The sequence below is a fragment of the Chelmon rostratus genome, chromosome 22 (genome assembly GCF_017976325.1).
Source record: "Chelmon rostratus isolate fCheRos1 chromosome 22, fCheRos1.pri, whole genome shotgun sequence".
Taxonomy (NCBI): Eukaryota; Metazoa; Chordata; class Actinopteri; order Chaetodontiformes; family Chaetodontidae; genus Chelmon; species Chelmon rostratus.
In genome coordinates this window covers 16,505,379-16,530,891 of record NC_055679.1, presented here as the reverse complement: position 1 = coordinate 16,530,891, position 25,513 = coordinate 16,505,379, and the positions used below count along the sequence as shown (strand labels likewise).

The 25,513-nt window shown below is 42.3% G+C and overlaps 1 protein-coding gene across 1 annotated transcript in view; it reads right to left on the bottom strand.

Annotated features, from left to right (window-relative positions):
* Positions 1-5,775: 5,775 nt before the first annotated feature.
* LOC121625640 (ankyrin repeat and BTB/POZ domain-containing protein BTBD11-A) overlaps positions 5,776-25,513 on the bottom strand; it is a 170,630-nt gene continuing 150,892 nt past the window's right edge. Inside the window, exons 6-17 of the mRNA XM_041963807.1 lie at positions 21,138-21,227; positions 18,490-18,591; positions 17,559-17,652; positions 14,832-14,967; positions 12,257-12,489; positions 10,460-10,638; positions 10,076-10,181; positions 7,575-7,677; positions 7,401-7,482; positions 7,076-7,144; positions 6,858-6,971; positions 5,776-6,309 (exon numbers count right to left, since the gene is read on the bottom strand). Coding sequence (XP_041819741.1) covers positions 6,079-6,309; positions 6,858-6,971; positions 7,076-7,144; positions 7,401-7,482; positions 7,575-7,677; positions 10,076-10,181; positions 10,460-10,638; positions 12,257-12,489; positions 14,832-14,967; positions 17,559-17,652; positions 18,490-18,591; positions 21,138-21,227 — 1,539 coding nt within the window. The 3' untranslated portion in view covers positions 5,776-6,078. The remainder of the gene's footprint in view (positions 6,310-6,857; positions 6,972-7,075; positions 7,145-7,400; positions 7,483-7,574; positions 7,678-10,075; positions 10,182-10,459; positions 10,639-12,256; positions 12,490-14,831; positions 14,968-17,558; positions 17,653-18,489; positions 18,592-21,137; positions 21,228-25,513) is intronic.

The following is a 25,513-nucleotide window of genomic DNA, read 5'->3' as shown; positions in this document are numbered from 1 at the left end:
AAGTGGAATGGGCAAACAATTAGGTTTAGTTAGCTAGCTTACGAACTAGCTAACGGGCAGAAAACACTGTAGCACGTAGAAATAGTAAAGAAACTGTACTGACACTAACACAAGACTTACAGCCATGCTAGCTGCTTTGTGAGCTTCTAATGTTCATGGTAAATAAATAAATAGATAAAACAAAATTTGTATTTGATCTGGAGACGGTGTGTCAGAATCAAAAAATCTCACTCAAATTATTAGCAAAAATGCTTCTTAAAAGTGAATAATCTTGCTTACTTCCAGTTACTACACAAGAAATGAACCATTCTTTTAATATTCACGTATTATTCACCATTAAATTCACTATTTCATTGTTGCCTGTTAGCATGCTAACATTTGCTAACATGCCCCATCCATGGATGTCCAAAAGAAGTCAATATCCCATTGGCCCGTCCAGAAAAGTAGTCTTTTTAATGTTTTCTGGACCACTTTTTCTTTTAATCTCAAGTTCATGGTTATAGATTGTTTTTTTTACTTTTGAGGTATTTTGCTAGTTTAATCTCAGCAGAAAAAAAATAGCGTTTCAGTTAGTTGTACAGTTAATTTTCTTCTCTTCATTTTAGCCGTGCTCAGACTTTTCCACTGGTTTTAAACTAAGGCATCAGACAACAGAGGAGCAGAAGTGGAGCTGGAACTGAAGGATCCTGCACTTTTATAGAAAGATCAACAGGTGCAGACACTGCCCCAATCAACACAGGTGTGAGTCCTTAAACTAATGAACAAAGACATCAATGAACAAAGAAGTCACAGAAAAGAAAAAAAAAATGCTCCCATACAAGAAAAGGTGCTTAAACAAATTAGCGAAATTATTGCACAAGCAGTCATTTGCTCAGATTGATGTTGCTGCATCCAAAACTTCTGTAACTGTAAGGTTGGATAACTTTTTAATGTTTTCGGGACCACTTTTTGCTCAGTGGGTCACAGTGACACAAACACAAAGGCTGTAGCTGGAAGTGGTGGGAATGTCAATAATTCTCAGTGTATTTGGTCATAAAGTTTTGGACTTGGCTCTGGGTGTAGTGACTAAAAGCACGAAAGAAATAAAGCAAAAAGTGACTTTCAAACATTTTAAACTCTGGTCGTTTATTAGCTGTCCACAAAAGCATGTCATGGAACCACAGAAACTGCAGCACGAGTGTAACATTCCTGTTTGTTGTTATACTCCACCACATCCCTGCTTCTCACACCATGTATAATTTATATTTCATATATATATATTTTGTACAATATACATGTTCTCATCAAAGGAAAAATAATAGCAAAAGTTCGTCCCCCCCTCGGTTTGGAAATCTAGTGAACATCCCATGCATGTTTCCACTGCGTCTAGGAGAAATGTTGTTTATTACCAGGAACAAATACGCAGGCAAATAAATGCTCAGACAAATTAAGGGGAGAGTCTCGTTAGACAAAGCTGGTGTACAGAGCACATTCTCAACAACATTAAACAAGAAGAGCCATGCGGACCGACGTTTACTCTACGGCTTTGACCCGGTTTGGAATCAAAAGCGCCAGTACAGGGGCAAGCTAAAGTTAGCCTTTTGCTAATGGCATAACATTAAGACTAATAGAAGAACAGAGATAAGCTCGAAGTCTTTTGGCTTACTCTCGTATCCTAAAGCCATGTTCAGCTGCTGCTGGATCACAATAAGACTTAAACTTAAGCTCACTGTTAGATACTAATGCTTCTGAGTGTGTGTGAGGCTACAGTACCACTGGCACAAAAAGTGCTTGACATCATTATGAACCTTTTTACCTCTATGGAGACAAAATGGTTTGCATCTTTAAGTTACATTTCACCCTTAAATAGGAAGTTTCAATTCAAATGTGGGCATGAGTAACGATTCAATACAAAGGCAAATATGTTGTAAAGAAATCATCAGCTTCGTTAAAGCCATCCGGCAGCCATCAAATTGGAAATATTCTTTAAAATGAGTGAAATGCAATTAAAAGAAAATAGACTGTGGGAAAAAATTAAAAACAAAAATAGCATTAAACCTTTTTTCAGTCACTCATTTGTCTCTTACGTGTCTTTCAGTTCACATTTCTACCGTAGCTCCACATCCTGTGGCGTATTATTCATTGCACTGCTCAAAGTAATGCAATCTTGTGGAAATATTGCTTAATTTCTAAACTTTAAAGCATCTTTTTATATAATCTTTTTCACTTTTGTAAAACAAAATAGCTGTGGAATGTAAAATAAAATATATAGCGCTATGTATGTAGGTAAGAAAATAAAGTCGTAGGATAATATCTATATTTCCTTTTCTGTAAGTATTTACAGAACTTAAAACCAACTCTTATATGCCTTATGTTTCTCTTAAAATGTTTTATTTTGGCCCAAAACAAATCTTTAAATAATTTTGAGTGTGCTACAATATTTGAAGTCATAAGATTTGTCTCTTATCTGAAGGTACAGTCGGATTTATGGAGAAACAACATCACAAACTATGAGGACAGCTTTGAGACATTTGCACTGTCGGCCATTGGAAACAGAGGGAAGCATCTTTTTTTGGTTTGTTGCTGGACAACATTGCACATCTTGTAAATATTCATCTTTTGTTGCATTGTTACATTCATAAAATATTCTGTAGGTCCTATGATTTCCTTCTAAATTGAGTAGGGGGGTCGAGTCAGCTGGGCTTCATTCATGTTGAACTGCATTAAGTTTTTGGCCTTTTTGAGCGAGTGTGCATCATTTAAACCACAGGGCTGATAATCCGGGGCTGCTGCTGAATAATGGGTGTCAGGTTTAGCATTTGGTCCTTTTAGAATTGGTCAGTAATATCCAACGAACACCTGGTGAGCAGGTGCGAAGGGAAAATGCAATCATGTGGAACAAAAGGTTGAATTTCCGCAGGGTTTGAGTTGATTAGAGACACAGCGTTGTGGTGAGGGGCCACCATGAAACAACACCTCTTTATACTAGAGCCCCAGGCTGTGACAGCCAATGAGAGGGGGGAACCAAATCTCAAACAGCTGAGCTGAAGCTCAAACACCTGAGACAATTACCACATCGATAATCGATGTAAACACCAGAACGCTCTTAAACTTTCCTCCACTTAAATAAAAATTACTTGTTTTTATTGCCCATTGAATCTTTTATTTGCCTTTTTTTTCAATTTCCATTTCTGTTGTTCGTCTCATTTAAAGGATTTCAGATCAATTAGTGATGAAGTAATTATTTCAGGAGTTTAAGATTTGAGATTCCTAATTTTTTTTAACTGTAGGATAAAGATGTGCTGTTTCACACTGGGAATTTAAAGACTCATTGCTTTTTTTAAATTTTTCGTCATATGAAATCCTCCATGTTACTTACAAACATGACTCATCCAGATAATATTACGATCATACATACATTATGTTTCGGTCATTAGTTTCACTAGGTGGTAGCAAATAAAAACACTTCATTGTTGAATTTGTGACCAAACACGTCTGATTGAGATTGTGTTTTCCATTTTTTCATCACTGGAAACTGAACAGTGCATCTGAAGCCCTGTCACTGTGTTTATTGCTGGAATACACCTCGGAGTTGTAGTTAAAGGCTCTATATATGACATTTTAAACATTAAAATAACAGAAAACAGCTATTTGCAATGTAAGAATATAGCGGAATAAAGGCGTCCTGAACAGAGTCACACTCCCGCTGAGCTTCTCTGTTCTTGGTTTTGTTAGCCGGTCCGACCACACAAGCATGTCAGTGCATGAGTCAGAATATTTTTGCATTTTAGTCAATGAATAACTTTTTTAATTCAACCAAACCAGTTAGTTAGTGATTGTTTGAACAGTGGAAAGATGAGTTTTATTTTGTTTCTGTCGAGTTTGAAGGAAGTGTGTTTTATGATGATCTGCGAGGTAAAATTTCTGTTTTTCTCAATGGAGTCTGGTGGGTATGAGAGCGATGTGACAGCTCTAGTGATGTGGATGTCAGACACAGAACCTTTAATGCCTACCTCGATGTTTCTATGCACACAGGCTTGTACCTTCAACTTTTTATCAAACAGACATTTTCTGACATCTTTTGTCGTGATGATTCAAACAGGAGTTTCATGCTTTGACAAGCCGAAGATTTTCAAACTTCCATAAAATCGGCAAAAGCAAATTAATGCACGTTTCCACCAACTACAGTTGTGTTGCTTTCAGGAGTTGGTTCATCTTATGAACAGTTGGTGGCGCTAATTCTCCTGTCAGGTGCCATTAAGGCGTTGCATAATAGGAGGGAGCAACCAGAAACCTCACGCTGAAGGAAAAATGACGTGGAAATATGGAATTTCTGTTTGTTTTGTATTGATTTGAGGAACGCACTCTTCTGATTGGTCTACACAGATCGGCTGTTTTCATCTGCCGCCATCTTTTGCCTCTTCGTTGGAAGCTTCAGTGGAAGTCTGTTCCCATTGCACTCTGCCGCACTTTACTTTTATTGATTGTTATCGGCACATTTTTCCATCTCAGCCAACCGTTTAGTGCAATACTTAATTATCGATTGCCTCCGTGTCCACTCGGTGTTTTTATCTGCAGATTGAAAACGTGCAGTAAAACAGAAGCCATTTGTTGTGTTTCTAATAACCAATGTCTCTTATAAACTCGGTGTGGGAATTCAACTTTTCTTTCACAGGACTGATGTGATTGAGAAATTCAGCCGAGGTGAAGCCTAAAACAAAAAGTAACTTCAAGATGCATCTTGTGATCTACCCTGATAATCTGGAATGTATCAGAAATAGCAGAATAAGTGACGGGAACATCCTTTGACTGGACATCAACTGGAACAATCAGCACCTTACTCAGCCCTACCGATCTACACAGAAAGCACACCTAAAGCGAAACGGAGGATTCAAACGAACAGAGTAAACATGCAACTTTGCATCAACAGACACATACAGCGGGAACAAACTGGGAGCACATTCAATGAGACCGGTGTCGTCAGCCAAGCGAGTGTAGGAGAGTACTGTACATCAGTTTACAAAAAAGAACGACCAGCACGATGACTTTAAGGACGTATTTACACGTTGCTTTAAATATCTTTGAAGAGAAAGTCCCTGCCAATCGGAATCCATCTCCAAATCCCGCTCAGTCAGTTTTGCAGTGGATAGAAAGTTAATAAGCAGCGTTTTCCCTTTCTTCCCCTTGAGAAAGTGGTCCGTGAAGTAAGCTCTGCATAAAAAGCAATATCAGGGCAGCTCAGTTGAGTAGGTGTCATGCAAAAAAAAGTCGACAGTGTTCGTGGAGTTAATTTCCCAGTCGGCCGTCCGCGCTTCAAGCACACGTCAGCATAGATTTCACTGAGTGGGCCGTCTTTAGTCTAATCAGCGCTGCGGTGTCGGCCACGGTGGAAGTTCCTGTGATCAGTTTGGCCTCTGCACACAGTAGATATAACACAGTGAAACGTATCCAACATACGAGTGACAGAGTGAAATGTCAAGAAGTTCAAAAAAGTCCACCTAAAGCCCGTCGTGGCATTGCTACGAGTCACTTGTATTGGTTGTATAGTAGGATTATATTTTGGCATGTGTTAAACTTTATACTGCGATGGCATCCACTTCCATAAAGTGATGTTTGTAAACCAAAGTCTCATATCAGAGATGATGAGAAAGCTGCTTTTACTGAGTTAAAATTCTACTCTACCTTTTTAAGCGAAAAAAGGTGCACAGGATGTATTTCATGCACGTATCTTATATGAAATACAATAAGTTTCGTAATCACGATTAGTTCTAAGTGATACTGCTCACGTGGGTCAGGTTTTTTTTTTTTTTTTTCTTTTACAGTTTTTTATTGTGGGGGTGGGAAGTGATCGGTGGGAGCTATTAGGACAACAGAGTTCAAGGCGAGAACGTTCTCTCTCTGATTTTGTCACGTATGCCAACGGTAACTCTCAAGGGGGCTGCAACAGGCAGAATTAAAGGGAATCCCTGACATAAAAACCTCCGACAGCCCCTCTTCAGTGGGGGGGTGGGACACGTGGACGGGGCTGTATAGCAGGGCGTTAAAAGTGGCGTTACATGGATGCTGTGCCTGGATCGGAGGGCTTCGGAGAGGACGACGTCACACCACGGAGCCCTTGGAGGTGGAGAGGTGGATGGAGCGGATGCGTATGGCCAGAGTCTTCTCCAGGTCGAGGAGGATGTCGGAGTAGATGCCGGGGCTGGACACGGGGCTCTCGGGTGGAGGAGGCTCGTACAGCAGCTGCTTGAAGCCGTCGAGTTCAATCAGCAGCACCATGTTCTTCAGGAAATAGCCCTCGATGAAAGCAGTAAGCTCCGAGGCACCAAGGAACTACATCGAGAAGAAGATGGAGAGGAAACGGCAGAGGGTTTTTAACTGCTCTGAAAGGTGAGACCATCAGTGCTACAGGTTTTTCATATCTTTGTAGCAGCTCTCAAATTGTTTTGATGCTCTTTTAGGGGAGTTTTTGGCCACCACTGTGTGCCACAGACTACAATTTGACCAAGAGTCTACAGACATGCTAGCAGCTCTGTGAGGCTGTAATCACAACTGTGCTATGTGCTAAATGCTAACATCACCATGCTAACATGCTGATGTTTGGCAAGGACAATATTTACCATGTTCCCCACCTTAGTTTAGCATGTTAGCATGCTAATGCTTGACATGCCATCATACGTCTCTCAAACTAATGAAATAATAATAATTTTACATTATTACTGTCATCTTATTCAGCGAGTTAAAAGATGTTAAACACTCTGTGGAGCTGAGGTGAACACCTCCAACAGACAGTACGATTGTTATGTGTATACCTGTATACATATATATACTGCATCAATAATGTTAGTTGATTAAATGCTCTCCACCATGTCTGCTGTCACCTTGGCGTGTTTGTAGAGGTCCACGCAGGTTTCCGTGGTGATGTTCTTGGAGCAGATGATCTCACAGTGTCTCTGAAGGGCCTCTAGCTGGAAGAATTTGGCTGCAGAGAGGAGCTGCAGGGAACAGTACAGCCACACAGAATGAGGCACAGGACTCGGGATTAGAAACGCTAATGCTCGTGTTGTCGCTCAGCAAACTTTGGTTAAGTCTCTCTTACCTCCATAACTTCAGTGTTGCGTATGTGCAATGACTCAGTGCCTCCGCAGTACAGATACTGCATGACCAGCTGAAACAGAGCAGCACAGGGTTCAGTCTACAGCAGCGTTTCTGTACTTCATCCACAGAGTCATTCATAGAGTCACTTTACTGGTTTTATTTCGCTCTCTGTACACACATCCAATGCTTTTATTGGGGTTTCTTTGAATAAAAACACTTTGTTGGTAGAGTTCGATATATCAGACAATAAGTAGCCACAACACAATGACTGTGCTTTTCGTGGTTTCATTATTGGAAGGCAGAGGATGACACAATAAAAATCTTACATGGAAAATGTTGTACTTGACGTGGCTGATCTCAATACAGGTGTTCTCTGCTGCTGGTCGGTTCTGCAGCAGTGACTTGAACCTGGATGCAGCAGAAGGAATCATGGTTGTATTAATGCTGAATCGGCAGAAAGAAAATAAAAATCTATCTTAATAAACAGCTAAAGTCTTCACCTGGGTGACGCTGTAAACAGCAGAACTTTATGTGCATAAAACGGTTTCCCCTCGACCAGGAAAGTAACATCAGACATGTCCTTGTTGTTCAGGAAGTGGGGGTCTGAAAAAACAGAAGAAGATGACAATAAGATCCAATAAAAACGTCCAAATGTTGCCTCATTACTCAAGTTTCCCAAACTACGGATGCAGAACAGCAAACAGCAAAAGATTAATATAATGTGGTCATTATTTACCCAGAGGGCCGTTCATCACTCAGCCATCAGTGCAGCATTATCAAAACACAACAACTCCCATTTCATTAGTGTTCCTAAAGGCAGCCAGTTGAGTTTGATATCCGGCCCTCTGAGCGGAGCAGCCTGGTCGTTTAATTAGTCAAAGTTCTGAAAGCATCAATTCTTCTCACACACAAAATAACAAACCATTCATCATTTTATGCTGATTAAACACTAGGTGGTGCTGCAGCACAGTCACTGAGTGGCTCAGGGCCTCCTCATATATTTACAGGAAACGTGGAAAAAAAAAAACTTCAAAGACGCGTTTAATACCAGATCAGACTGATCAATCACATCACTACAGATATATACAAATACAAATTTCTGCTTGAAAAACACCACGAATAACTGAAAGGAGCAAAGCATAAACTTTAAGATCCTAAACTTTAATCCTTATATGTTAGTGGAATAATCATTTATTATTGTTGTTTTTGATCTTAATCTTTAAGGGAAGACAAAAATAAAATATGGAGAGGTAATTTGCAAAAACAGATAAAAGCCATTCTTAAAATGAATAAACCAGTTATTATTTATTGAGTGCAAAAAAAACAATTTAATACCTGTTTCATGGTCATAACGGCTAAAAGCACTAAAGTATGATGCAAACCTGTAGCGGCAATATGGCCGATCACAAATGTTCTCGACTTCCCAGCAGCTTTATTAATCATTTCTACTGATGTAATGAATCAAATCAATGTGACTTGGTAAGTGGCAGAAGATGAATAGATGGATCAACCAATTAAAAATGACTCATTTAAGTTCATTTAAAGGCACAGTATTTCATCTCTGCCCCTAGGGGTCCATTAATCAAAACAACAACAAAAGACACGGTTTGATGATGAAGAAGCATGGGATCATGGGAGTCGTCTTCATCACTAACCAGTGTTGCTTATGTAAAATCTGACGCCACCGACAGACGGTAACATACATGACATACAGCACGTCTGTTGTTTTTAGACATTTTAATGTGGAAATGTTACATATTACGCGCTCCGTACACCTTTAAAGTCTTTGCTTGAGCCGTCCATTATGAGATGATGAGCGTCTGAGCTGCTGGAGCTAACAGTCGTGACTGTTTGCTGCAGGTCTGATGGCTCTGACTGAAACTCCTCTAAAAAGGATTAAACAGCCTCCTGCAGCACAATCCACAGTCTCAACAATCCCACTCTGACTTCATAAATCTGCAACGTCTCCCGACAGCCTGCTATCACAAAAACACTTTAAGACATGAAATTTAACACCTTCTAAGACCTTTTAGTGAGGAAATTGAATTCAGCGCCTTTTAAAACTTGACGAGACCTGCAGATGAGTTATTCCAGAAGAAAAGAAAACAGCCTTACCCGTTTTCTGACCCCCTTCACTTGTTAGTCATTGTCATACAGTCCTCTGAGTATCTTATCAAACAGCAGTGTTTTGTCATTAAAATGCACTTTGTAATATTTCTCAAATGTCAAAAAGAAATTGTTGTGTTAGTTGGCACATGTTGTTACATAATATTTTGATCTGTATTTATTTGCCTTTTTGCCATCCTGAGACACCAAATGATGAACTACAAAAGAAATTCAAACTACTGCGGGCTCACAAAACCTTTAATAGGTGCAGTGTTTGAAGAAGTACTTTTATTTAAGTAAAGGCAGAAATACCACAGTCTGAAAATACTTTGATACAAGTGAAAGTACAGAAGTATTATTGGTAAAATGTACTTTAACTATCAAAAGTAAAAGTGCAGAATGGCTGAACGAATATTATTCTGATTTTATCACTAATAAATGCATGTAAGTGCATTTTAATGCTGTAGTTCGTCAATGTGGAGCCAATTTTACATGCTGTGTATACTACTGGGCAGATTATTAGTCCAGTACTGTAAGTAACTAGTAACTATGAGTAAAATAAATACAGTGGAGTAAATATTTACCTCTGATATGTAGTGGAGCAGAAGTATAAAGTTGCATAAAATGGAAATGCTCAAGTAAAGTATGTTATGTACAGTACTTGAGTAGATGTACTTGGTTCATTTCCAGACCATCATCACCGATAGACTTCATGAACTGAAAATCTGAGGAAAGAAGTAACTCGTTTCCGAGTATTAAGCAGACCCAAAGACAAGACTCTCTGGGCTTTAACTGTAGCCCTGCTGTCACTCACTCGTCACTCTTCGCTTCGTTTAATGCAGAAAGTGCCAGAAAGTGCTGAGGAACACTCACTATTTATAATTCGCTCTCTTACCTAAGCGCGAGGTCTGCTTCTTCTTGATCTCTGTCAGCTTAGGGATGGGAAAGGGCCCGTAGCACTGGGTGAAGATGACTGACAGCTGCTGGCTTATCACCTCGTTCTGCAAACACACACCGACACAAGTGAGGATGCAAACTTTGCACAGATTACAGCTCTCTGGCCTCTGTTTTCAACGAGCTATCCGGGACAAAATTTTATGCAAATGTATGATAATATGGTTTGGAGTGCAACTAAATATATGCAAATGTGAGTGTTAATGTCACCCCAGTATATACGAGCACAGGACAGTTTGTATTCCCAGCAAAGCAGCCTTAGTTTGTCTGATGTTTCTCTAACAAGCATTTTGTTTACATGCACATGAAAGAAAGCCCCGGTGACCTTGCTGGCTCGGAGGATCTGGAACATGAGCGGCAGGCCGTGCGTGATGAGCTCCTCCGTGTACTCGTCCTCCTGGATGCAGCTGAAGTCTTTGAGCAGGCCTTGGATCAGCGGCCGGCGGTGCTGGATGAAGCAGGTACGCAGGGACTCGAGCCAGGTGTGCAGCGTCCAGGGAACGCCTGGGAATAACACCACAGGACAGTGAATACACACAGCAAAGCCCGTCTGGTTCAGAGCAGTTTCAAGGGCGACAGAACCGACCATGTTTCCATCACTTCATGGTGTTAGCGTGAGTTGAAGGGCGATTGCACGGTGACTGTTGGATTAGCGGAGAGTCGGAGGCTCCGGCAGGAATATAAAGGCACCACTTGAATATAATTAAAAACTGTCCCGTTCAAAAAATGGCTGTAATGTTCTGCAACGATACAATGAGCACTGAATGACGTGCATGCGAAATTAACAGAACTTGTGAGATGATAGTAGAGGTTTGTGTATTAACAGCCCTGCTGAAATGATTAGTTGCTTAATGGATTAGAAAATTAAACAATAGCAAAAATCCTAAAAAAATGCTTCTTCCAGCTTCTCAGATTTGCCACTTTTCTATTTTTCATGAATCATAAACTTGTTATTTTGGGGGTTTTAGAGACAAAACAAGTTATTCAAAGATGTCACCTTGGGCTCTGGGAACTTCTGATTTTCACTATTTTCTCCCATTTAGCCTAAAATCAAGTCCATTTTTGACCTTGGAAACAGACAAAACAATCTCAAAACACAGTCCTTTGACTGCTTCATATCATCTTCCCGTAAGTGAGATTCTTTAGGAGTCAACTGCTGCGTCCAAGGTCTCTGAATGACCCGTAAACCTCAGCTTTTAAGCCAACGTTGAGGCAAAGGTCTGAAAGGAATAGGTCAGCATTTCAGGGAACAAATGGCGACACCACTCTCAAACTGTTAAATATGAAGCTAAAGTCAGGAGCTGGTTAGCTGAGCTCAGCACTGAGACTGGAGGCAGTTCAACCTTGATCATGCTTCAGTGTTAGCACACACAGCACAGCCTTCTACATGTCCTGCAATACAAAAAGGTTCAACATGTGCACAAGAAAATATGATGCCGACCTTCTGAAAACAAGAGGAAGAGCATGACACGTGAACCTTTGTGGCCTCGCAGACGCGGAAACCCTGAAAACTTTGTATGTTTGTTATTGTACAGATGAATAAAACAGATATAACATGTGAATCAGTGATCGTTAGAGGTGCTGTTAGGTGGATTTGTTACCTTTGGACAGAGCCAGGCTAGTTGTCCACCTGCTTCCAGTCTTTATGCTAAGCTAAGCTAACCAGCAGCTGGCTGTAGCTTGATATGTGATCCGTCAAGAGTATTTCTCAAAATGTCAGACTGAAGTTGAACATCTACAACTGCAGGACAACAGAATGAGCTATGAAATGGCACTCCTAATCAAATCCTAATCAACAGCCACATTAGTCTTACGTCCTATGAGCTGGACGATGTCGAGATGAAAGCTGATGATTCCCACATCGACAGAACGAGCTCTGCTCGGGGACCCTTTTTCATCATCACGTTCACACCTTTGACCCAAGCCATTATCGCCTCGGATACAAAACGCCCTACATGTGCGACTGTTTGATGGTTGGATGAGTAGCAGTGATGCTGAGAGTGTGTACAGGACAGCACAGGACGGGACAGGACAGGCACAGCATGAGCACATCTCCAGGACAGCTGGAGACACCAGAGAGCGAGGCATGTGTGCCAGTGAAGCATGTATTAGTAAATCTGACCTAAGCTGCGGATGTCTATGGTGATGTCCACATGGCCGTGCTCTGCGCTATGGTACATGGCCTCTCTCAGGGCCCTCAGTTTGGCCTTTCCTGTTCGAAGGGTCCCTCCGCCGTTGGCCTGCGGTGCCAACCTCTTCTCCCCGTGTTCTGAGCCCTCGGCCAGGATCTCCTCCAGGGACAGCACGTCCCCCTTTTCCTTCTCCGACTGGGCCAGGAGCTTCCGAAATACATTCCTGGAGGGAATGAGGTAGAAGATAAAACCCAGACACAGAGTAAAGGACAGCAGAGTGATAAGATGCAGTGACAGATTGTTTTAAGGTCAGGACAAGAGGTAAAAAAGGAATCCGGCTGCGGGGAGGGGGTGAGAAAATTACAGAACACCTAGCGTGGCCTGGGGTCAAATCATAGCAAGAGAAGTTGTGAAGTGGATGATCACAGACCGGAAAATGCTTCTCAATTAGGCATAAACATGCTGTGTTAGCATAACATTAAACTAATCCAGCTCTCCAGCCCTGCTGGCACTCAAAATATTCTCATGTACTTAATTAAACACGACTGCGTACTCTGAACCTCAATAATTGGTCTGCAGTTAAAATATATTAAGCTGGAACTGATCATCTCCTCTGAAAAGAAACGATGGTCAAAGATGCTGCAAACCAACATGTGTTTTAGTCTGCAGATTCATTAGCAATGCGCACAACATTGCAACGCTCTGTTTCTGCAACAGAATGATGCAGCAGTAACAGATGCCCCCCCTCCCCCCCCCTCGGTGAAGAATGGATTTCAACACGTAACGCATGCAGTGTGATCACAGCTCGAGGATGCATCACTGCTCCATCTGCTTTAGTGAGGAGGGGCTCGTTTAGACAAACATAACATCATATCCTGTTTCTGAGATTGTTTGATCGCCGATGACAAGTCAGTGGGAGGCTCGCTTTGAAGCCGTTTAGAAAATGTTGTTTGATCACCACTTAGAGTCTCTTGGGTTTAAGTGCATATCAGTGAGTGAGCAGATTACCACAGTGCAGTATTTTCTCTGCTTGTGTCCATGGATCTGCACTATATAACAGTTTGCAGACACCCAAATGTTGCACCTTCTTGTCACAGCTGAACAGCTCATCCCTGAACCACGAGCATCAATCTGATGCTAAAACAGCCTCCACTCTTCCTGGAGGGCTTTGGTCTTGGCTGCAGGGATTTGCTCCCACTCAGTCGCAACAGCATCGGTGAGGCTCGCCGCTGATGGTGGCGTTTCGGTTCACCTCAAAGGTGCTGGATGAAGACCGTTTCTTTATGGACACAGGGCCAATGTCATATTAAAACAGTAAAGGGTCCCCAAACTGTTTCCAGGAAGCTGTCTAAAATTGCGCTGCATACTTTAGCTTGAAGAATTCCTTTAATAAAAACTAACGGGGGTCCAGCTGAAACCTTAAAAAAGCCCCAGAACAAAAGCACGCGAGTGTCACACACACGCTACACAGTCTACTTGAGGTTTGATCGTTAAACATAATAAAAAGAAAGACGTATATACGTCCTCTTGCTGAGGGTCAGATGAGAAGATCGATATCAGACATGGCTCTGTGACATATTTAGCCTAGCTTAGCGCATAATAGCTTAACAGAACAAACAAAACACACTCTAAACAGAGCCCACGTTATTTTTGGATATATCGGTGGCTAGCATGCGAGCTAACAAGATGCAACATGTAAGAAAAACAACCCTGGAGCTGTTGTTTTTTTAAATGTTTAATTTTGTGTTGATGCTAGCTGTTTCCTGCTTCCAGAATTATGCTAGCCCTGGCTAAACCTGTCATGTCCCCACTGACAGCACAGAATAAAACAGATATTAATGTTCTCATCTAACGCTCAGCAAGAGTACAAATAAGTATATTTTACAAAAATCAAACAGGACAGAACAGGTTTAATAAATGTCAGGTGAAAGTGTAGGAATATTTGTATATACTGCTCGTTCCAGATTCTTCTTTTATTCATGATAATGCTTCGACTACACATGGCGTCAGCTACAAGCTGTCTCCCTCTGACATGAAGAAGACCCTTTGTGGTCGCAACGTTGTCACATCCTTGTAGAACAGAGGAGGGATTCAAACGAGGTCGCGGCGTTCAGGTGGTTTTTGGTCCTTTAGAAGTTTTCCACCCTGCCGTCTCACAGCTAATCCTAATGCAGCGTGAGGCTGCTCACGACACGCTGCAGCGTGATCATCGCACTATAACTGATTGTCTTAATAATGCTGCATTGTGTTGTTGGCTTGCCGCTGCGCTCCACTTCCTGACAGCTCTCACTGCCCTGAATGTTAATGGGCTTTATCTTACTCAGCTGCAGGGAAATGATGTCAAACCGAAGCCATAAGTGCCGCTGAATAGTCTGCAGCGCTTATCGTCGGCTGCTGTCTGACGGCGGCACCGAGATATCTGCCTCTCACATGCTGCAGGATTCTGTGAGAGGCAGCTGGACCAGGGCAGAGGGTGTAAATGGATCAATACTGGGGTAATGGATACGTCTCTGGCTGCCTGGCACTGGTGTGTTGGCCTGTGTGTGCGTGCGTGGCGTGTATTACCTGTGGCCATGCGCCGCTGCCAGGCTGTACGAGTTCATGTCCCCCAGCGGGGCGGACGAGATGCCGTTTCGACACATGGTCCCGATCATGGGGTCGGCCCCTCTCTCCAAAAGCAAACTCACCAACTCAAAGTTACCTGAGGAGGATGTGGAACAGAGGGATGAAGGGTGAATACACTGAAATACAGCTGCCATTTGATGATCACAACCATCTGTGTTCATCAGTGGTGGAGCGAGCACATTTACTCAAGTACACTTTTGAGTATTTTCATTATACCTTACTTTAGACCTCTACTCTACTACATCTCAGAGGGAAATACTGCACTTTTCACCTCAAAATATTTGATACTTACAGCCTTTAGTTCCTTTCTACATGTGATAAGGAGCCATTCTGCATAGTGGGCACTTTTGATTCTTTAAATACATTTTGCTGATTTGACCTCTGAATGAAGGAATGGAGTACTTCTTCCACCATCTTTCAGGACTTTTACTTATAATGGAGTTTTTCTACAGTGTGGTACTTTTGCTGCCGTAGAGAACGTGAACACTTCTTCCATCACTGATGTTGGTGCTGAAAATGTCAGCTTCCTGAGGTGAAGGGAGGCTCTTTAAGTGGTTCTTTGAGTGCTTCCTTTGAAGAGTACAACAACAAAACTGAAACCTTTTCACGCTCACCGAATTCCACGTAGTTATGAACGAAATCGAGCGACTGCATCTGCTCTGCGATCCTCTCTGCCGAGCGTTGGAAGAACAGAAACTACTGTAGGTTCGCGCTGGAAGGGGGCTTAAACACTTCAACGCTGATCTTATCTGACACAGTCAAGACGCAGCTCATTTAAAATCGACTGGAATGTAACCTGAATGTCTGGATTCGGGCATTGCTGACTTCAGCTTTTCTGTCCTGGCGAAGTTAATGTGACAGCAGGCAGAGAGTCGGAGGAGCTGCAGGAAACTATTCTGTTCTTAGAAAGTCTCTCGCTCCGCGCTATTCATTAACAAAATTAGCTCTGGGATTGTGGTCTTTATTTCATCTACATTATTTATTATTTAATGAGTGGGATGTTAATAGTGTTCATTATCTGTGGCTGGGTGTTTTAATCACCCGTTACCATGGCAACATGGCTGCCTACGCCTTCCTGAGGTCCCTCACTGTAACGCAAAGCTTCACTACTGTACGCCAACTTGTTGTGTTGCAATTAACTTCGATCATTCACGTTGAAAAAACTCTCACTAGGGTTAATTAAAAAAGCAGACATAAAGAGATCAAACATTTGGCAAATATGTGACGCATTTCAAGGAACATTTTGACATTTTTGGAAAAGTGTGTTTGCTTTCTTGCCAAGAGTTTGACACCTTAGAGGCAGCAGTCAGTTAGCTTAGCTTAGCACTCACGAATTTACATGTTATATCTTATTTATACAAAAAACAAAGTGTACAAACAACAATTTGTGGTTTTATAAAAATATTTATGTGCAGGACTATTTCTTGTCTGGACGCAGTGACCAAGGAAGCCTCACAATGAGAACAACGCACTGTTTAAAAAGGTATAAGTAGTCTTTGGGTGCAGTCTCTTTGAAACCAGCACCTGCATGAACCTAAACTCTATGTTCTGTGGTTCCACCGCAGATGGCTCTTACATGTAGGTGTGGTTGTTATCAGGGTTTCAGGGTTCACCCCCTTCTCTTATCCAGCAGTTGCAAAACAACAGACGAGACTTTTCTTTGACTTGAAAAGCTGCAGCATTTATTAAGTGACACGCTGCAACCTCCACTGTATATTTACTGCCCGACTGACAACTTACTGCTGACCTTTTCCTCTGCGCTGCGTGATTCACCGTCACTCCTCTCTGCTTCTCTGATGGAGGACCTTTAATGTTTTGTGTTCTTTCTTCTCTGTATGTGGTTGTTTATTACAACAAGGTGATAAGCTTTGAGAAAATGCTGCAGGCAACAAGACAAAAGACTGCTGAGGAAAACAGGAGAGTCGGGAAATCCTGCATCAGAGGTTCAGGCAACTCCGGCTGCTCCGATTCTCTCTGACCAATCAGAGGTTTGTTGTGTTTGAACGCCACCTTTTAGCATCAGCTCAGCTCACTTAGAATGAAAGAAACGTACCTTCCACAACTTTTGCCAACGGTAACGTGAAAATAAACGTGTAATCAAGTGAACTGAACTGAGCTGGACTGCTTCGTGGAAATGCGTCTTTAGAGCTGCTGGTGTTCAGATTCTGCTACGTTGGAACAAAGCTAGCCTGGCTGGCTCCACCTATTTACAGTCTTTATGCTAAGCTAAGCTAACCAGCTGTTGGCTGTAAATATACGATGGTAGTATCAATCTTTTTATCTAACTCCCAGCAAGACAGCAAATACTCAAAATGTTAAACTTTTCCTTTTAATGCACATTTGATTCTGCTTCCACAGAAAATTTCCACAGAGCCCATTTTGATGGAATAACAATATCTGCTGCAGGTCCTTTCACACATGGCTGCACAACTATAGATGCAGCGTTTGAAATTCACTGCGTTCTCGACTCTCAGATAGTAATTGAAAGTGATAAACTAATTAGATGATGCTTTCCAGAGTGAGAATGCCTTCTGGTGAGCTCAGAATCAAACATGTCATGACTAATCCCTTAAACTGTGTACCAAGCAGAAGAAAACTTGGGTCAGACATGCACGACCGGAATCTGAAAGTGAAGAGTCCACATCTTTGCTGCTCGTATGTGATTACCTGCAGCAGCGGCCAGCTGAAGCGGGGTCTCTGTGTAGTTCTCCGCCCCATCCTGCAGGGCGCCCTCCACATTCGCTCTATTATCCAGCAGCAACTGTGGCAGGGGAGGGAGGCAGGGAGGTAGGCAGGGAGGGAGGGAGGAAACAAACAAACCAGGAGGGAGAGTGGGGAGGAAGAAAACAGGCGAGGGAGAGACGGTGTGTTACACTAAGGCTTGGCAGCTGCTGGAGACCTAAACCACCTCATTTGGAGACTGTCCGAGCTCTGGACACTAAACACACTCGTAGCTACGCTCCCTCATTAGCTTCTGTCTGGTGGGCTTATTGCTGGTGTTGACTTGCCTGAGCTGAGAATGGAAAAATCAAAATGGTTTCTTCTTCTTCTACCCCCCCCCCCCAAAAAAAAAAGAAATTCTGATTGCGCTGGTGCAGATTAATAATTGAAAAAATCCTGAGGGCGACGCTGTTCATCAGGCTTTCAGCCAGTGTCAGCTCATACAACAACTGCTGCAGTAGAATGCATTATATATTAAGAATGAACAAAACTGAACAAAACAGTGAAATTTGGCATCCTCGAGGCTGGGTGTCAGGCTGGCTGAGCTCTGCTCTGTTTAGTTTGCCTCCGGAAGTTTCTCCCTGCTGCTGTAGGATCCTTAGATTCAGTTATGGTGAGAAGCAGGGGGGCTGGGTGACTCAGCTACACATCTTAAGAGCATACATTATTAAAAACAAACTTAATCTGGAGAGTTTGCCTTGGCCAAGCCCTCTCCGCATTAGCTGAGATAATTACTGCACAGATAGGATCAAGAAGGAGAAATAAAAAACCACATATGGCATTATTAGTGCTGTTATTATTATGCACCATAATAATAATCATCATCATCATTATATCCTCATTTTGGTGCAAAGGTCAGGGTCATAAACGTCACTACCTGCACGACAGGGACGTGTCCGTGTAACACGGCGAAAGTGAGTGGCGTCCCCTGGCGCGTTTCAGGATAAACTGAGGGGTGCTTGTTTACTGTGCTTGGCACCTGGGAAGTCATAGGTGAAGTTCAGGGAGAGAGATATACAGCCATTAACATTCACAGCTCAGGGCGGGGGAGATGGGGGGGAGGGAGGAGCGAGAAGCAGTATGCAGGAGAAGTGTAAGCAAAGGAGGACAGGATGGCAGAGGGAGATTTTCCTCTTGAGTTTCACAGAAAATCTTGAGCAGCTTGACTCCTACCTCTCATTCTCAAATCCTCTCTCCAGACTTCATAGAGTCTATCTGCCTGGGCATGGCTCTCTGACCACACTCTGTACTATCTGCCTCGCTCCATCTTTAAATAGTGTTTCATTTCAAAGGGGAATGAAACCAGAGAGAAAACACGGCATTGGCGAAGACTACAAACACTGTCGAGATGGGTGGTGCTGACTCACGAGCGAAGCGGCGTCGGAGGAAAATTAAACAGCCGTACGGCCTGATGTTGCTCTAAAGTGGCTTCGTCACAGAGCAAATTATAGAAATGATGTCTGAGTGTCGCCCGCAGGAGGCCTCTTTCCAACACACGTTTAACGTAACGCCACATTTCATTTGAGCCCGGATGCTAAACAACAGTGGGGCTGTTAGCGTTTCTGTGTTCACACTGATGAATTATTAATCACTCTGTAGCATGAGGCACTTTCAGCAGAAACAGGGCAAAACCGACTGCGATATCTTAAAAAATCATGACTCTAGAGTAGTTTTAGCAAAACGCTTTAATTAGTGCAACGTTCGATCAGTGGTACGCAACAGCATCTGCTTTCACTTTACTTAAATTGCAGTCAAAAAGACATTTTTGTTGTATTCAGCCATGCGGATGGTTTTAGTTTTATATGCTGAGGTTTAGAGATTCTGTTGCTTCCTCAGTATGGTGGAGGTGAATTCATTTAACCCACAGACCTCGCCTTGGACACAGACCTCAAAAAACCTGCTGACAGTAAAGTCTTAAGATGCAGAAATGTCTTGTCAAAGGTTTACTGCTAAAGCCTGCGCCGAGTCCAGCCAAGAGTTTAGAGTGCAGCTGACATGAACCGACACATCGGCAGCTACGTGGAGATATAAGAGGTGAGACTGGTCAGCATGAGCTGCTTGTGTTTTCTCCTGCCGGTGGATCATTTGGCTGCCAAACGGCTCTTCATTTTTAGAATTCAGCCATGTTTTGACCTATATGACAGCCTTGTTTGCTCATATATCACTTACAGTATTCATTGCAAACAATAATTTTACATCGTGCTTGGTATGAAATCCTTAAATAAGCTGGGACATCTGTCACTGGTGGAGTGAAGACAACAGGAAGAGAGAAGACTCAGACGTCTCCGCTGCAGCCACCCCTCTGTCACGGTAAATGAAAGAATAAAAACACTGTGATCGCTCAGCAGCCGCCTGCTGTTCGGTGATGAGAGAGGGCGAAATTTAAGTTACCAGGATGCAAAACTTCAGTTATATTAGTACGTGCGCGGCCCACCATCATTCTCAAACAAAAGGTAAACAAAAGAATGTAAACATAATTAGTGTGGGGGACATAATGAAAGCACCATCTGGCCTGATAATGTACTACACAGCAGCTTAAAGTATAAATCCAGCTGATGAGGAGTCTTGTGTTGGGGGACCTGATCTGGATATTGTTTTGAGGAAGAGTGATGGTGGAGAACAAACTTTTGGAATTCCATTTACCTCCATTGTGTGGGTGTGATAGCTGACAGGTAGTGTAGATAAAGCCCATAAAACTATCTGCATGGCCAGACTCCATTAAAAATAAATGAGAAAATATGTTTCTTGTGATTTGTGTGAAGTAATCGGTTGCATATTTATGAGTCAGATTTAACTCCCTGATGAGTTCTACAGGTACCGCTTTGCTCTAGAGTCAACACACCTGCACTTCATACACCAGGCACTAAACCGATGGAGCAACCACAACAACAGGCAACAATGAGGTCACTATGGTGGAGGAGGGTCCATGAGGCATTTCTATTCTTCACTGTTATTACTGCCAACTTAAAATGAAGCAGCTACACACACACACACACACACACACAGATCACACTGCAGAGACAAAGACAGCATGTCTAACAATAAGGCTTCACTGTTACCTTTAATGCTCTAACTTAATAGATAGGTGCAATGAAGGTCATGCTTCATGCACAGCTGATGGTAGCATGTCACACCAAGTGCACTCACTTGTACGACAGTAACGCATTATTGGTGTGCTATAAAGCAAACTGCAGTGTAAAATGTGATGAAGCAACTGGCTGCACTGAGGGACTATCAGTGGGTTTTTATTCTATATCAGAGGAGAGACAAACTGTGCAAATGATCCTCACTTATTGCTTATCAGTGCACTTCATGTAATAAGCTGCCAGGAGAACAGAGAGCATGCCGACAGCAGGTGAGACGATGAAGACAGAGAGGAGGGAGAGAGCAACACGGAGTGGGTTCATCGTTTTCACTGATACACACAACAAATGCAAATGAACATTTCGGACAAAAAAAAAAAAAAAAAAATGTGGAAATCAACGTGACAGTGCGACAGAGCGGCGGCGCCGCGTGGACACTGACCTCGCTGTTGATGTCGGCTCCGGCGTCGAGCAGCATCTGGACCATGGCCTCGTCGCCGCGGACGCAGGCGTACATGAGAGGGGTCATTCCCTGTGGGAGGGAGGAGGAGGAGGATCGCAGCGTTCAGGCTGGATTATTCACTTCTATCGTGCACTTTTGTAGAGATGGAAGGTGATGAACTGTGGCTCTTTCAGCGGTTTTCAGTCCATCACAAACTTAATTTAATTCTTCCTTTTAAATGGTGCAAAGACCCCTTTATTCAGCAGCTGTTTGGCAGTTTAACAGCACAGTAGTGCCATAAAATCGCAATTGCAAGGGAATTGGCTTTTAAACCAAAACTGCTAATTCCCATTCTTATACTTTCCCTGCTTGCTTGTATTTTACTCTTCTTTAAACTACACCACCACGTTTCAGAAGCAGATATTGTACTTTTCACTCCACTGGATTTATTTGAAACGAACTGTAGTGCAGCTACCTTATCGACTGACATGTGATCATCCTGTAAACTATGATGATTTATTATAAATGAAAATCCCAAACATCATATAATGTAGCTTGACAGCTAATGCATTAATAATCCCAATGTGCGACTATTACTTGTAATGCAGTATTTTTAGGTGGTGAGTGCTGCTTCCACCACCATCCGCCTACCATCTAGACATCATGAGCCAGATGTTATGATGGACAATGTGAGAAACCTTTAGCACTACAGCCTGCATGTTATCCAGGAGCTCCGGTTTCCTCCCACAATCACATTAGGTGGATTGGAAGCTCACAGTTTAGGCGGTGTGAATATGAGGGTGAATGTCTGGCTTTGTGTACCAGCTCTGTCCGGGGTGTATTCTGCTTCTTGCCTAATATGCATGCTGGGATTGGCTCCAGCCCCACAACCTTGCTCTGGTATCAGTGCTGCCAAATAATCATACAAAGACTCAAGTGTTGTTTCCTATTCAAATCCAGACTGAGAACTGAGTTTGCAGAGTATATAAATCTGTGCTGAAGGCAGTGCGTGTTCACAATACATCTGTGAGTTCATTATGTTGTATACAAGCCAGTGTTTTTGGCGCCAGACGTGGACGGAGGCATTATGTTGTCCTGTCGTCCGTCTGTCCGTCCATTCATCCGTGTTATTCTCATGAATGTAATATCTCAGGAAAGCCCGGAGGGAATTTCCTCAACTTTGACTCAAGGAAGAACTGATTATAATTTGGTGGTCAAAGGTCAAAGGTCGCCGTGACCACAAAAAAACACATTTTTGACCTTAACTCAAGAATTCACACGCTAATTATGACAAAATTTCACAGAAATGTCTCATAGAATAAACTGATGAAGTGAGGAGATTTTATATCCAAAAGGTCAAAGGTCAACTTCACAATGACGTCATGATGTTTTGCAAAAATACTTTTCTGGCCTCCTTCAGTATTTCTCAACCTGGACCCTGTTTTCCCATGAACCTGGTCCAGTATCGAGCGAGAGCACTGCAGCTGTGAAACGGGCTGCAATGTAATCCTTCCAGGCAGTTGTGCACTGTCAGTGTACAAACACTTAAAATGCTCGTTTTTGCCTCTGACGGGTTGTTATAGTATCTGACAACATTGCGGAAAGGATCCCTAAACACTTTTCTAAACAAGTTTCACTCAAGCAGGAGTCTCGTTCTGAAGTCGTTGCAGGAAGACATCGGTGTAGGTGTGAGTGAGAGTTGTAGAGTGCCAGGAGGAGTTTGTCGTGTTGGAGTGCAGAAAACGTAGTTTAGTCTTATCTAAAAGATTTTCAATGTCATGGCTGAATATTTAGCTGATTTCGACAAATAAGTAAGCAACAGCTGAGCTCTGGAGAGACTTTAGAGCCAGAGTTGGTATTTGACACTTGACAAAATCATTTCAAATCTGAGCCTGTCAGCGGCAAAAACAAGCACCTTTAGTAGATGTGCATTGACAGTATGTCATTTCCTGTAAGGATCACATTGCAGCCCATTTTGCAGCTGCTGGCTGCAGCATTCTCGCTCAATACTGGATCAATTTTAAAAATTGCTGTCCCCATTAGTCACTTAGACTCAAAAACATGGGAAAATACGTAAGTTTCCCTTTAAAGGCTGTAATCAATCCTCCTGTCCACATTGGCCATTAAAAGATTTCCTAACGTGCTTCCACTGGAAGAGATGAGGGATAAAACCCTCTTCTTCCTTTTTTTATATAACCTCCCTCTTTGTGTTTCTCCAGACAGTGTTTACTTGCTGTGCTGCAGTGGAGGGATAATCACAAAAAGAGGGAATTTTGTAGGAGAAGATACCCGTTATAGTCGACCACCTCACACTGCTCAAGCCTCATTATCTTAAACTGAATACCTTTCGTATTGTGTTCTTGCACAGAACGAGGACTGTGAATTTCGTCCCTCATCACTTCCATTGATAGCACATTAGGAAACGATCTCGTCATGGCCGTTATGAACATGTGGAATAATTGCAGTGTTGACACCAGCACCCACCTGACTGTCGTTTTATTTGAAATATTGTGAACACGCCCTCTAAACCAAGCGAAAACAGAAATAATTCAGTTGGTTACAAGTGTCAACTGTGCAATTTATGGCAGATTCAGAGTCAGTTTGCCATAACACATGTCTGTCACAGTTACTCAGATTCATCAGTCTGGATCTCACTATAATGAAAAAAAAAGTTAATTTAGAGATCTTTAAAAAAATGTATCGTGCATCCTACAATTGGTTAAATTATCATACAAATATGACAGTTATTATACACCTGGTGATACTGGCAGGTATAGAAAATAGATGGATGAACAAATGTCCAGACATCATCAACATGTACAAAATGTCTTAAATTTTATTGCATTTTGAGACAAGACTTCAAACATAATAATGTTTTCTCTGTGAGCTTTTTGCATGTTCACTGATAAATTACTTGACTGGACTGCTGTCCTGTTTATTATATATAATCATATATAATTCCTTGAGTTGTTTTTGACACTTAAATACCTAAATAAGTGTACTCGAGTGTACTTGAGCATGTTGATACATTATTATAACTAACAGACAGCCATGAAATTACTATACCATAAAACTGCGGTTAGCCCTTAAGAGACTATTAGCAGTTCTACAAGGAGCTCACCAACAGCTGTGCTCGTTAGCTCTACAGAAACCTATAGGAAGTCTTTCTTCGTGTAATTTTCCTCAAATCACCATTTTATCACGAGGAACCTCTTAAGTGGCATATGTGCTATTCAGCTCCATGTCTAAAGATACACTGAAACATATTCACACTTAACATGCGACTCAGGGCCCATTTCATCCTCATCAATCAGAGATATTTCCAACAGTCGCTTGCAGGCTTTAATTTTCCAGAAGCGATCATAACTGCCTCGACATAAATGTGTATTTTGAACGAGAGCGACAGCAAAGGTGGGCTGTGACACTCCTAATATAACATCTTACATCGGCGTATGCCACCATAAGCACGGAGCCCTCTCTTGAGCCTGACACGCCCACACACATTATGCTCCGAGCTGCAAGGGTGAAGCGGCGTCTGAGGCGCGTCGGGGAAAAACAACAAAAGAACTTTATCGTAAGTTCTTCCCATTTATCAGACGATCTGGACTAAAACCAAGAATATTTTCAAAGCGTTTTGGACGAGAATCCATAAAACAGACTTCAATCATATGTCTGATCTGGGCCATTATGTTCAACAGAGGCCTTTTACGACTCACTCATAACACACCAAAGCACTTTATGTTGAAGACTGATATCCCATTGTGGTGATTCATTCTTAAATATTTCCTGGACAACGATCTACTTAATCAGCAGACAGCTAAAGAGCGAGAGACGGTGGACCCTGATGATCATCGTGATGAGTTCAAATGCCTCTCAGCCGTGATGACGGGCGGCAGCTTCTACTTTATGGCTCCTGTTACGCTGTCTGGTCCCTTCCATCATTCAACTGGTTTTACAAGTGGACTGAAGCCTTTATGTCACCTCGGCTTGCTATTTATGATAGGAATGAGGAGGAAAACTGTTACTACAATTTGTTACTCATAAAGACCTGTAAATACTGAAACTAATTCAGGTGTGTTCCAGTCAAATAATCTGACTGAATGTCAGAAATCCTCCATATCATATCCTCCTGCCAAGTTTAATCACTGAACTTAACCAGGCACGGCTTTCTGACCATGCTTTCTGATCTATTAGCTTCCACTTTGCAGCGCAGGGAAGAACCAATACTTCCATTGACTGGGGAAGGTGGAAAATCACAAATTACAGCAACACTTGGAAACAGTGAGGCTGAGATATCGACCCGATGTTCAAAGCAAACCCATCGAAGATCAGTTCAGGAAAAGTGTAGCAGTGTCAGGCACAAATGGAACAAAAAT